The sequence below is a fragment of the Rhinolophus sinicus genome, chromosome 17, assembly GCF_057876585.1.
Source record: "Rhinolophus sinicus isolate RSI-liver-muscle chromosome 17, RSI-T2T, whole genome shotgun sequence".
NCBI lineage: Eukaryota > Metazoa > Chordata > Mammalia > Chiroptera > Rhinolophidae > Rhinolophus > Rhinolophus sinicus.
This window is the reverse complement of record NC_142517.1, coordinates 74082951-74096185: the sequence shown is the minus strand read 5'-3', so window position 1 is coordinate 74096185 and position 13235 is coordinate 74082951. Positions and strand designations below refer to the sequence as shown.

Sequence of the window (13235 nt, the reverse complement as noted above, 5' to 3'; positions counted from 1 at the left end):
TAAAGCTCCCGGAACATGTTTTTAGACTAGTACTGACAGCTGTTGTTTGGAGGTGACTCAGCTCTTGTTTGGAGGTGACTTAGGTTTCATTACATTTATTACACTGCCTTGTCAGTTTGTTTCTGTTCTCTCCCGCTCCCCTCCTGAACAGCCCTTCCTAGGTTCTTATTTTTCCTTCCATGCATATTTTCTTTTCAAGCCTTATATCTCTTCTGCCTTCTAGCGAAACAACATAAAGAAAAGCATAATAAGAAAGCAGAGAAATACTGTTTCTATATTCACTTCCTCGCGTATTCTCTGAGCATCTAGCACAGCAATATTTGCTCTGACAGATTCAGAAGAAAGCATCTGGCATGTTCATTACTCTCAAGGGTCTCTGTGGGAGGAATTCACATGAAATCATTATGCATATATTGTACAGAAAAATGATAATTGTTATACAATCAAGTGTCAAAAATACGGCACCGCCATTAAATGTGGGTGGTCAAAAATGGTGCTTAGGAAGGAAAGAAACATGAGCTGGGGCAAATAAAGACAGCTTTTAGAAATGGGAGTTTAGAGAGGCTTGCACAGAAAGTGAGAGTTGGGGTTTGGGGTACAGTGTACAGGCCTGGGAGAGCAGTAGCACAGGGCAGGTGTGACAAACAGAACAGAGTCCAGCCTGGCAGGAGAGCAGAGGTGAGCAGAGAGTTGAATGGGAGGTAAGGCTGGACACTTAATTCCCACAGTGCGTAGCTCACCAGCTAATCAGTAAGTATGTTCCACTGCATTGAGAATGAATGAGGAAGAGACTCCCATGAGCTTGTATTCTTGCACTTCAAATTCTTGTCAGTGTGATAATTATGTCCTATACGTGTAATAAATGCGTGGAAAAAAAACCCTTTGTTAATTTAGAAACTAAAAGAGACAAAACGTGTAATGCTGGGCCTGTTGAAGAATAGGAATTTGGTGACTTGCTGATTGAGAATATAAACACCTCCATAAAATTATAGGAAAACAGAAAATTGGCCTTTTGCGACCTGGGGGGGCGGGGGTGGGTGGGTATGGTGGGAACACCTCCTAGCCTGTTACTGAATTCTCTGAGTAAATAGCTATTCCTCTCTAAGCCACCCATTTGGGTGCCTTATCTCTTTCAAGGTAGCTGTTTCTCTCTGTAGCCTAAGGCAGCCTGCATTTTGAGAACCACGTGAAGCTCTCTCAAGGCTAAGTGTCAGGGAATATAAGAGATCATAAAATACACATTCCTTCCTTCTTGAGGTTAGGGTACAGGGCCCAGAGCTGCCAGTACAGCTAAGCCCTTCTTTGAATAGTGGGTGCCTTACTGATATTCAAGAAGAGCATATAGATAACATCTTGACAGAGTTAAAGTTTCAACTTGAAGAGCCACTCCTTTTCAATAAGGAGTGTATTTAAAGACACTTTGCATGAATAAGGTGGCTGAATTGCTTCTAAAAATGAGAGCATTACATTATTGAATGAGATTTTTTCATTTCCTCTGTCTACAGTTTAGAATTGTCATTAGAATTACAATAAATAATAATGATTCGCATTTGTAGGGCTTTTATCTTCCAAGAGTTTTCGAGTTAATCTAATGTAATTGTCACTTGAAGTCATGAGGGATGTGCACTTGTTCTTCTCTCGTGAACCCTGAGAGTGTTCGCGTTCTAGCCCTTCAGTGCTCTCTGGAGGTGTTTCCCTGGTCCAGAAGCTCTCTCTGTTCTATGGGAAACGCCTGGAGAGTCCGCAGAAGGCTTTCTATTCGTTCCTTGTCCTAGGTGAGCGTTTGGCTCTTGCGTTAGGCGTCCTGGTTCCCGTGCCCGCTCCTCATCCACTGCTGTGTGACCCTAGGCCACTTGCCTCAACGTCTTCCTACTTCCACCTGCCTCAGCGGGTTCTTGTGAGGATTACATGAGATAATGAATATTAAGTACATAGTATTTAATAAATATTAGCAGTGTATTAGTGGTGTTTTAAAAATATTAGGAACACATCATTCCGGGAAGTTGTTATAGGTGATTAACTATTAGGTGATGAAATGATCAGCCTGTAATTACCTTCTTTAGCAAGTGCTATGTACCTGACCCAGTGCTAACTAAGCACTGGGACACAAAAGGAAGAATCTGGGGTATGTCCTCTCTAGAAGTTCAGTCTATTTGCTTAGGCGACAATAGATAACACTAACTGTACAACACTGATAAGGGCTGGACCTAAGCAGGCCAAGGATGATCAAAGCTCAAGAGCGAGAAATGACAGCTTTTAGACTTCAGATTTTCATAGAACGCTTTAGAGAGGAAGAGATATGGGACCTGGGCCTTGGAGAAAGAGAAGAACTTTGACAAAAATGGGAGAATTTCAGGGTGAGCAAGGCTTCAGACTTGGGCCAGCTTCTGTGTCAGCAGAACTCCTTGCAACATGGAAAGCAAGGGGTGTCTTGAAAGCAGCAGGCCTCTCTTGAAAGCTTTTAAGTAGGTCAGTCCAATTTGTACAGAAGCTCTAGAGATACCACTTCGTCTTCATTTCTTTGGGCTGATGTTTCCTCTTCTCTGTAGATACATGAAAGCTGTGAAGCTTTGCGGTCCTAGTTGGACCCACGGGAGGCATCACTTGTGGTTAGAATGTGTGGTTGTCTCACAGTGACATTTCATGGGCCTCCCTTCCCTGCCTCAGTCTCATTTCGTTTGAATTTCCATTAATATGATTTGAAGGGAATTTTATTAGACATTTAGGAAAACAGTCAAAATTCTAAAGTACCCCTATGACACTGTTAAATTCACACAGTGTTTTGAAGACGGAAGTGTACTGATTGCCTGAGTTGTAAGAAAAGATGTTAAACACGGGATCTGATTCACAGAACTTTGGACTGTGCCAGGGCACTGTTTCTGACTGTGTAGCACTCAGAAGGAAACTTCCCATCTTTCTTTTTCAGTGTCTGAGGCCAGAGGTTATATCATCTGGGCAGCATACAGACCAGTTAAATGGGAGACATCTGTACTCTCCTGAGCAGCATCTTAGGCTGTTTTGTGGTCAGATGCTGCCAGTTAAACCCATATTCCCTCTACAACGTTTGTGGGCAAAGGGGGGATCTCCTAACATCGAGTGAGAACCTCCATGCCAGCCTCTGTGCTGGGTAGTATCTAAAAAGTGTTCTTTCCGTAGAGCTATTACTGAATTTTAACAAGTGGAAAGATCAGCAAGATTAGTAATTTTGCAACAAATAGGTAGTGGTAGAGGCAGCATTCTAGAATAAATGGGGCCTGTCAGGCTGCAGGGTCCATTTATTTTTCTTTGGTTAAACGTGGTATTTGCTTTGTATTGATTCTTCTTTGATATGGCTTCTTTAAATTTCTCGTCAAGTTTGAGCTCGGTAAAGGTCTTCATGAATGGGTGGGCTTGCCGCATTCGAAGAATATAGTTAAATGAAGTTTTTCCTAATATATCACCAACTTGATTTACATTGAGTTCAGTACAATGAATATCTAGGTGCTCATCCTGGTATAGAAAAGGGCACCCATGAGTTGGTTTGTTTTTATAGGGTAAATGAATATTCAGGATTTTGGATCCGTACCTTCAGCCTCCATTGTTAGACAATGTCAGCAGCGTAATTTGATACTCTCAAGTCCAGTCCACTGACAGTTAAAATAACCTGACTTCAGCTGTTCTAGAGTAGCCGTGCAGAACGGCAGAATGACGCCTTTTGAATGAAGTTTGCCAATTGCTTCATTTATTACGTATGGATTATTTGCTTAATATGTTCTTGCTTAAGAACAAGAAGCCACACTTTACAATGTGTGGGGGTTTTAGTGGCAAAAAATTACAAGAGTAGTCAGTCCTCTGTTACTATCAAAAGTTAACAGTTTTTCCTCTTCTGTGTTGTTGAAATAAGATGAGTGATGAGGTTAAGTCTCAAAATCCTGTCCTCTTTGCCCTTGTCTTCCCCACAGTTTCCTTAGGCTTTTCATTCATTCTTCTCTCTTGCTTTCTTAGGACTTCTGAGTGATAATCAGCAGAATCATTTTCCCTGCTCCTTTGCCTTCTTTCAACACTTTGGAAATAGATCCATAGGGAATTAAAAAGTAATACGAAAACTATAAATTATTAAAGTATCCAGTTAATAGTTTGAGATATTTCATAGTCATTAGATCAGTTATACTTTTCTTGACTCTTTCGTCCCAGGTGTACCATCTTCAATTCACTTATTCATTTATTTACCTTACATTCAGGCTGAAAATATTTATTGCATACGTACTGTGTTCTAGACGCGGTGCTAGGGATTGTCAGCCTTATTTCTCCCAAAGCCTGGGTGGTTCTCACACACCACATGCCACCTCGGCCTGCCCATCGGTTATACACGATTTTCAGCCTCGCCCCTTTTTCCCCGCTCAGGGAAGAATATATTGAAGAGGGTAAGAGAGATAGGGGTTAATTTTCAAGCCATTCTAGTGTATAAAAAGAGTGAATTATTGACATAATTCAGTGCAGAGGTTCAGTGGCTGCTTGTGACAACCCTCGCAACTAACCAGTCTTGATGTTCTCATGAGCCAGGCTGCTTCAAGTCTTGGGTCATCCAGAAAAAGGCCTAGTGGAGGTCGGATGTACCCAAATAATTGTTACTTGAGGTTAAATTAAGTGTCTCAGCAATAGAAAGTAGTTCTAGTGTATTTCTGGGGAAGTAGAGATTAATTTGGGGAGTATTAGAAGAGACATACAGTGTCTGTAGTAGTGTGTCACCTGCAGAGAAAGAATTTGGGGATTAATGTGATTATTATGAGCCCAAAAGCCACATATACCATCCATTAATTTGATTCTCGAATTCTGTTTTCTGTCTGTCTATTGAAATTACACATATATATGTGTGTATACACACACACACACACACACACACACACACACACACACACAAAGGTAGATGTGCTTAAACACATTCACACCTAAATGAAAAAGCATAATCAAAATCCTTGAGGCTAAAGGTTGTATTTTTCTCTAGGCACTGCAATCACTTTCACCTCTCCAGTTGATAGCAGCTGCCTGACTTACAGTTTCCCATTGATTCTGTTACTCTTTAAAAAATGTTATCTCATAAAATATTGGGCCTCCAGTATGGGTTTAATTACCACTCAAGCAGCTCATCCTGAAGTGATTAATAAGCCACGAAAATAACCATTTCTTCTTCTCTCTATATAGCATTGGTATTTTTGGAAATTGGGTTGCCTGCGCCAAGTTTTATTTGTAGATAGAATGGGAATTGTTAAATGGTCTATCATCAGCTCACAAGAAATCTTTGTTCCTTTATTAAGAGCATACCAGCTAACTAATTCCATTTAGAGTTTTCAATAACTTCTTGTACTCTTCAGGCAGCCACACAAATCATATAATTGCTTCAGATATTCAGCAGACGTTGACTTGCTAAGAAAAACCACAGGAGCATGGTTTTCTTTTCTCTCCCTCCCCCCCCTTTTTTGACCAGACATGGCTTTTAATAAACTAGGATTTTCATCATAATTAATATTTGACAAATATTTGATTGAAATGAGGATTTTTTTATTGCAGCATGAGAAATAACCTGAATGTCCATTAATAGTGGAACGATTGAATAAATTGTGATACGTTCTTATTTTTGAATATTACATAGTTGTTACCAAATGAGAATGATAAAGATATATTGACTTAGAAAATCATGACATATGCAACTTAAAAATACTAATGGCTACTATGACTTGACATATTTTTGTATAAAAAAGGTAGAAAACGATATAGTCCTTAAGGATGTTAAAACTGGATAGGATAGACAAGGAGAGGGCAGAATTTAATAATACAGAAGAGAATTCAGAAGTACGCTCACATGCGTGGTAATTTAGGATAGGATAAAAGTGGCATTTCAAACAAATGGAGGAAACCTGGATTATTTAATAAATGGTATTAGAACAATTGGCTAGGTATTTTGAAGAAAAAGAAAAAGCTAGATCCCTTCCTCCTTTTATCAGAATGAATTCCAGATCAAATATTTAAGTATTTTAAAATAATGAAATCATTGCAAGTTCTAGAAGGAAACATTAATTAAAAAAAAAAAAAAAAAAAGCAAAACAAAAAAAACATTTGAAGTGAGGAAGACTTAAGCATAACACCAAATCTAGAAATAGGGAAGAAGGATAAATTTTCCTGTGCCATATTGTTTTGAAACCTTGAGAGCTGGATGAGTCTTGAAGCTATGTGTTCTTGGACCCCATTTTAAGCAACATGGCATTAAAAGTTTATTGTTACCACTTGGCAAGCATTTGGACCAAGAGAATCATACGCTGATGGAAAAGGCCACTACTCTGTGATGTTAGCAGCTGCATTTGTGTTTGTAATTGTCTGCATGAATCATTTAAGTCGGTGATGTTTCACTTCATTATTTGAATTTTGGCATGAGTATGTCTAGATAATTTGTATATTAATGTTACTTCAAATGAGTAAATGTAACACGAATCAAACAAACTGAGATAAAGTATATAAGAAATGGACACGTGTAATTTACCTCTGGGCTGTGGGGCTGAGCATGATGAAGGGTAAACCTCATTTTGTGCTGTTTTCACCTTTATAATATGTGTTGTTTTTATCACTGAGAAAAACTTTCCTTTTTTAAGTCACTGAAGAGTAACTTAGAATTTTGGGCTTTTTAGCCTGGCTATTGCTTAGCTATTTGAGCCAATCTGCCTTTGAGGGGTAGAGGGAATACACTAAGGAGTAAAATTTTGTCACTGGATTGTGGTGCATATGTGGTGTGTATCACAGATGGGTACCAAGGCTGCTTACCACCCACACCCCCACACCCCAACGCCCCTGCTAAGTATGACCTAATGTTCATGCACTGTGTACTTGGAGGCTGCACACAGCTAGTTTTTGAAAAATGTGTGTCATTTTCTGAAATAGTTTTATTTTAAATCCATAACATGTGATTCTTACAAAATATTCGTTTTACTTAATAATATTCCAAGCTCAGGTTATCATAGTGTAGAATGCAAAAGTCATTTAAATTACTGTAATAAAAAAAATAGGAGCCATCGGAAAAGGAATGGAAGGCCACCTGTGTGAGCACCTCTGCTCCCCTGGGAGGTATCGTTCACATTTGTCAGATGCAAAACTTTGAGAAGCCACTACCTGAATAAATGGGAACAGGTGATGGTAACTTGTAATCATCCCTAACACTTTACTTGGGTTTTGAGTTTTGAAGTTACAGTAGAAGGAAGTAGATTTCATAAAAGGCAAATTTTATTAGCTCACTTTATCCCACTAAAATGAATGTTTGATTATGTACTTAGAATTCTTACTGAATCCTGTAAGTGCCTGAGCTAGTAGATACTTTAGTCATTAAAACTATAATCCAATTAAAGCTAAGGATGCTAAATAAACTAATTTTAATCAAATTTACTTTGATTTTCCTGTTTCTCCCCTTTTTTTTCCGTTCCATAGGACACAGTAATGAAAGGCAGTAATAGAAATAAAGATCATTCAGCAGAAGGAGAAGGGGCTGGAAAACGACCAAAACGGAAGTGTCTTCAGTGGCACCCATTGCTAGCAAAGAAACTTCTTGATTTCTCAGAAGAGGAGGAAGAGGAAGAAGAAGAAGAGGATATTGATAAGGTAATTCCTTCATTTATTATAGAAGTTCTCAGTTTATTTGAACATTCATTCTAGAAACTTCAGTGAACGTGTATGGCGCGAAAGATGAATTTCTAAAAGCCTGTGTAACTTGAATCTTACTTAACTACTTACTCTATATTTTATTCCAAATATTGATGATTCTTAACATGTCTGTACTTCTGAACAGTGGAGATTGAAACAGATCTTGAAGGTAATGTCCAGATGCAGTGGAGATGGGGTATTCGTAAACTTTGATGTGCTCACCTGGCACCCAGCCTGTCACTCCTCTGGCCTCTTGCTTTGCTCCCAGCCTAGCCCCGCCGCCGTCGGCATTCTCAGAGCAGATCCCGTCCTCCTTCCTCTCGGTGGCATCTGGATGCTCTCCCCCTCCAAGCCTCTGTGGTCAGTCAGTCCTCCAAATCCCTTTCTGTGGTCTTACACTTGAGTAGCCGGCGCTTGTTTAGAAAGTCACTTAACCATGCCAGTGACTTTAGAAAGCCACATATTTTTCCAGGTCTTGGGTAACTGGCTCCTCCTCCACATATTCAGGTCTCAGCACAAGGACTACCTCCCCCACAGATGGGACCTCATCATCTCAGGTGTCGCTCCCACCCAACTCATTCCTTGTCAAAGGATTTCCTTCAGGGCACTTCTTACTATTTGCCCTGTGTTTAACAGTGTCCGTGCTTATGTCTATCTTTCTAGACTGGAATATGAGCTCAGTCTAAGAGGAGGGGTCTTGCCCCGCTTGTCCTCGTCTTCTTCCTTAGAACCTGGAATGGTGCCTGGCACATAGTAGGTATTGAATAGATATATGCTCAATAGAATAAATGAGTACGTATTTTATGTCATTACAAATTTTATAAACGGTTTTAATATTCTTCAGGCCTTTGACATCCATTGAGTCTTTTGTTCTTGGCTTGCATCAGCTCCCTCTTCCACCATCTCAGCAGGAATTATAAACATTTTTTCCTGTTTCTCAGATATCTGTGGATACCCTTTATGGTCTCTCCCCTGTTGACCTTTTTCCCTCCTTCACAGAAAAAATAGAGGCCACTAGAAATGCCTCTTTCGATTGCCTCTACTCCCCTGTGCACTTTTCTCACTCCTGACCCATCTTTTCCTCCTCTTTTCCTTGTTCAGAGAAGTAGGTTACTTCTATTCAAGGAAATTGCCAAGTTTATACTTAATTGGATCTTTCTGACACGTTTGCACCTGTTGATCACTTGATCTTTGAAGCTGTCTCCTATTTTCATGGCAGTACTCACTCCTTTTACGTCCGAAACCAAACCTCCCTAGTTTCTTTCAGGTGATGCCCCGCCATTATTCTACCCTGAAATATTGACATCTTTTGGGCCTCTTATTTTAATTTCTATCTTTGTCCTGGACCTTTCTCCTAAATTCTATATTTTTGGACTCATATTTCTGACTATTTACTTGACATATCTACTTAGAATCTCAATTTGAATGTGTTCCAAACGAAGCTTTCCCCTTGCTCCTCCAAACCCCATCCTCCGGCGTCTTCCCTTTCTCAGTGCATAGCAACTCCAACTTTCCAGTTGGTCTGACCAGAAACCTTGTCTGTATTCTTTTGCTCAAGTCTCACATTCATCCGTCCGTCAGCAAATTCTGTTATACCTTCAGAATATATTCTCCTATTCATGAGAACATAGCAACTTCGCTACTACCATCTTAATCCAAGCCACTGCCGTTTCTAGTGCAGATGATTTATTCTACCTCTCTCCTCGCCTCTGCTGTTGTCCCACTCTACCGTCTGTTACCAACAAAGCAGCCAGAGGGACCCTTTCAAAGTGGAGGTCTCTTCTGCTTCATGAGCGCAGGGAATTTTATGCTCACTGCTCTGTCTGCATCAGCTAGAACAGTGTCTGGTCTATATCACAGGCCCAGTAAACAGTTACTGAGTGAAAGAAGGAAGTCACTGAATCCTCTTATCTTTTCAATCCACATTCTGTGATCTCGTCCATACCCTTAGTCTTACTACCTTGATGTTGGTACCTCAGTTCATTATCCCAGCTGAGACTTCGCTGAGATCCATTTCAAAATTCAGCCTGCTCAATACTGACCTTCTCCCCACCAGGTCTAATTTCTCTCATTTGAGAAAAGGTACTGTCTTTTGTATATGAGGGAGTCTTGCCCTCCAAGCTAGAAATACTTCCTTTTTCAACCTTTCAGTCCAACTAGATACCGATCACTCTCGGTTCTATCTCATAAATAAATACTGTCTCTGTTCATACATATCCATGCTCATTATTACTGCCTTGATTCAGCTCTGTTCCCTTTCTCACCTGGACAGCTGGAATAAACTTGTAACTGGTTTCTCTAGTTTTGGTTGCCTCTAGTTTTGCTGTTAAAATTCATGCTCTACACTGCTGATAACAGGAGTTATCTTAAAATACAAGTCTAACAATGTCTTTCCCCTGCTGGAAACCACTCATGGCTCTCCATTGCATCCAGCAGTGGTTTCCATATCCTGGTCTGGAACTAGTGTTGATTTGTTACAAAATATTACTCAGGCCATTTCAAGGAAAAAGTAAGTCCAGATAGAGAGTTTTTCATTTTTATTCAGTTTATGTATTCACGTATTTATTTATTCATTTTTGGTTCATTAATATACTGAAATAATTGTAACATTAAACAGTAGTTAAAAACATTTTTTTTTTGATGTCTGTACTTGGCACATAAGAAGTTGACTATCTGTGTTGGTCCCGCTGAGGTTATTTGATTGGTTCGTACAATCTGAAACCTCCCACTTACAGGGTTAATGCTTGGTTTTCTACACGACAGCACATTCTTCATGACTTGTGGCCCCTACCTTCTTCTGTGACCTCATGTCCTGGACCTCTGCTGTAATCTTTTAAATACCAGTGCTGTTGAATAGCATGTTTAAATAAACCATCAAGCTGTAATCCCTGTTAGTTCCCCATATCTCCCCATTGACTACCTGACACATTCTAATTCATCTTTCAAACTTTAGCTCCGACAGCACCTCCCCAGGGAGACGTCTGTGTACTTCTACCCATCCACTAGTGCTTCATTATCTCACTGGCTCCTTGTTTGCAGTCAGCAGACTGCTTTTTAATTTATTTGCTTATATATCTTTCTCCCCTCCCAAAGCAGTGAGCTCCTTGGGCCAGGATCTTTTGTTATTTCTCTCTTTTTTCAGCTCTTGGCTTGAGTTTTATAATTTAGTAACTGCATCAAAAGTTATTCTTTTCTGAAGGGAAATGTAATTACTTTCTCAACTTACATAATACATTTTTTTATGCCTGGTTTTTCCATAGCTTCTTAGTCAGTTTCAGAATGCTAAATGAATATTCCTTGAACATGCAAATCATAGTTAATGATTGTATACATAATGAGAAAAATAAATCTGTAGCCTTAACCCCAATAATAATCCCTCATGTATTTCCAAATCAGATAGCTAATGACTTTTTAAATTTGTGCTGTACTATTTGTGTTTGAAGATAATTGATGGTTAATTAAATGCATTTGCAATACTTACTTTAAACTTAAAGACTTTTAAAAACTACCAAATTGTATTAAGCTAGTGATTTGTCCTAGAGTATCTTGTCTATAGCAGTTACCCAATAAACATGATATAAAAGAACATGGTTGCCTTATAATAGTGATTCTCCAAGTATGGTCCTCAGACCAGCAGCGTGAGCATCACCTGGGAACTTGTTAGCAATACAAATTCTCCAGACCCACCCCAGACCTACAGAATCAGAAACTCTGTGGGACCTAATAATCTGTATTTTAACAAGATCTCTAGGGATTCCAGTACCCACCCAAGTTTAAGAACTACTGCCCTACTATAAAAGGCAGACTAACAGCTTCAATCAATCCTTCTTGATTTTAACTATGAAACAAAAAAGTAAGGAAATGGTTTTAGTAAGCTTTCTGGACTTCTATTCACAGTTGCACTGTTTCCTACAAAGTATCATAGAATCATATTTTAGCATTAGAAGATATTCAACAATCCTAATATATTCTGAGATTCTGTGATCAGAGATCTACTTTAAGAAATTTGATCTTCAGCCATGTTCAGGAAGTATTATAAGAGATTAAAAGCAGGAAGACTAGGCCGTAAGCCAGAGTGGTACGAGGGGAGTAGCAATGAGAATTACATGGATGGAATGGACAATAACAGAGCTTTGCAGAAGTCCTTGAATTGAATGAAATGCTTAGGAAAAGGGAGAATTCAGAACCGATTTTGAAGATTTCAGCCTAGGTGAGTTTATTCCTCTCACCGCAGCATTTCACTAGACAAGAAAGCTTGAAAATTTACTATGTACTTCTTTCTTCAAATGATGTTAGATGTCTCTTGATTTTCACAATAGGAGGCTGTACTTGTGCACAAAAACATTGAGTCTGTATGTTAGATTTTTATTATCTACTTCCATGTTATACATTTTCCTATTATTTGTTAGCCATAGAAAAGCACTTTACAAAGAGGACAACTCTGAATATTCAAATGTTTTACGTGAATATTGTTGTTAATCTTGAGACTCATACCATGGGATGGTTTGATTCATTCGTTCAACAGTTAAGGACTAATGTTACACCAGACATTGAGTTAGGTGCTGTGATTGTAAAGGTAAGTAAGAGAGCTTTTGTCCTCACAGAGCTCACTGTTTAGTGAGAGAAAAAAATGGAATCAATTATAACACAATGTAATATATGCTGTAATGGAGACATGCACAGGTTGCTATAGAAACTAAGCAGAAGAATACATCATAAATTGGTTACCAACCACTAACAGTACTTGATTTTTAAAAAATCGTTTTTTCAATTTGTAAGTTGTTTAAATGGAGCTAAGAAAAAAAATTTTTTTTGAAAACTAAGACTGATTGTTAAAGCAAAATTGTCCAAGATGTGTAAAACATCTGGTTTTTGTTTTGGTTGGTAATAGGTTCAAGTTCTTGGGGCTGATGGCCTAGAGCAAGATGTTGGTGAGACTGAAGATGATGAATCACCAGAACAGCGAGCCCGGAGACCAATGAATGCATTTCTCTTATTCTGCAAACGTCATCGCTCCCTTGTACGTCAGGAACACCCCAGGCTTGATAACCGAGGTGCTACCAAGATACTAGCTGATTGGTGGGCTGTTCTCGATCCAAAGGAAAAGCAGAAATATACAGACATGGCCAAGGAGGTAGGTTCCAGTGACAAGGTTTTATCGTGGTTGTGAGCAACCGATCCTCTAACCAGTGGTCAGCAAATACGGAGGCCCAGCTGAAGGCCTCACAGCAGGAAGGTGAATCCTGAATCAGGTGTTAAGTCAAAACATGAAGAGCTTTGTTCCTGTCTCAGTTCCAAGGTCACCTTGCAAACACTGGTGAAGTGCCAAGAGCAATGTGTTACCAAGAAACTTTTTCTCATTGCATATACTCCATTGGCTAATATAGGGGATTGATGTGAATGGTGATTTATATACTATGAATGGTGGTTTGGGTTTTTTTTAGTAGTTTCTAGGAATCCAGTTTCTGCTGTCTAGTTGTGTCATGGGAAAGAGTCTTGATCTAGTTCTGATGCTAAGTAGCTTTACCATATGTCATTCAATCTCTGGGTCTCAGCTTCCTTATTTTTTTTAA

The 13235-nt window shown here is 39.2% G+C and overlaps 1 protein-coding gene across 29 annotated transcripts in view; it reads left to right on the top strand.

The window, feature by feature from the left end:
- BBX (BBX high mobility group box domain containing) overlaps nt 1-13235 on the top strand; it is a 245215-nt gene that overhangs the window by 150297 nt on the left and 81683 nt on the right. For all 29 annotated transcript variants that reach the window (XM_074332306.2, XM_074332334.2, XM_074332388.2 and 26 more), the window contains 2 exons: nt 7450-7620; nt 12554-12796. In XM_074332306.2, coding sequence (XP_074188407.1) covers nt 7450-7620; nt 12554-12796 — 414 coding nt within the window. The remainder of the gene's footprint in view (nt 1-7449; nt 7621-12553; nt 12797-13235) is intronic.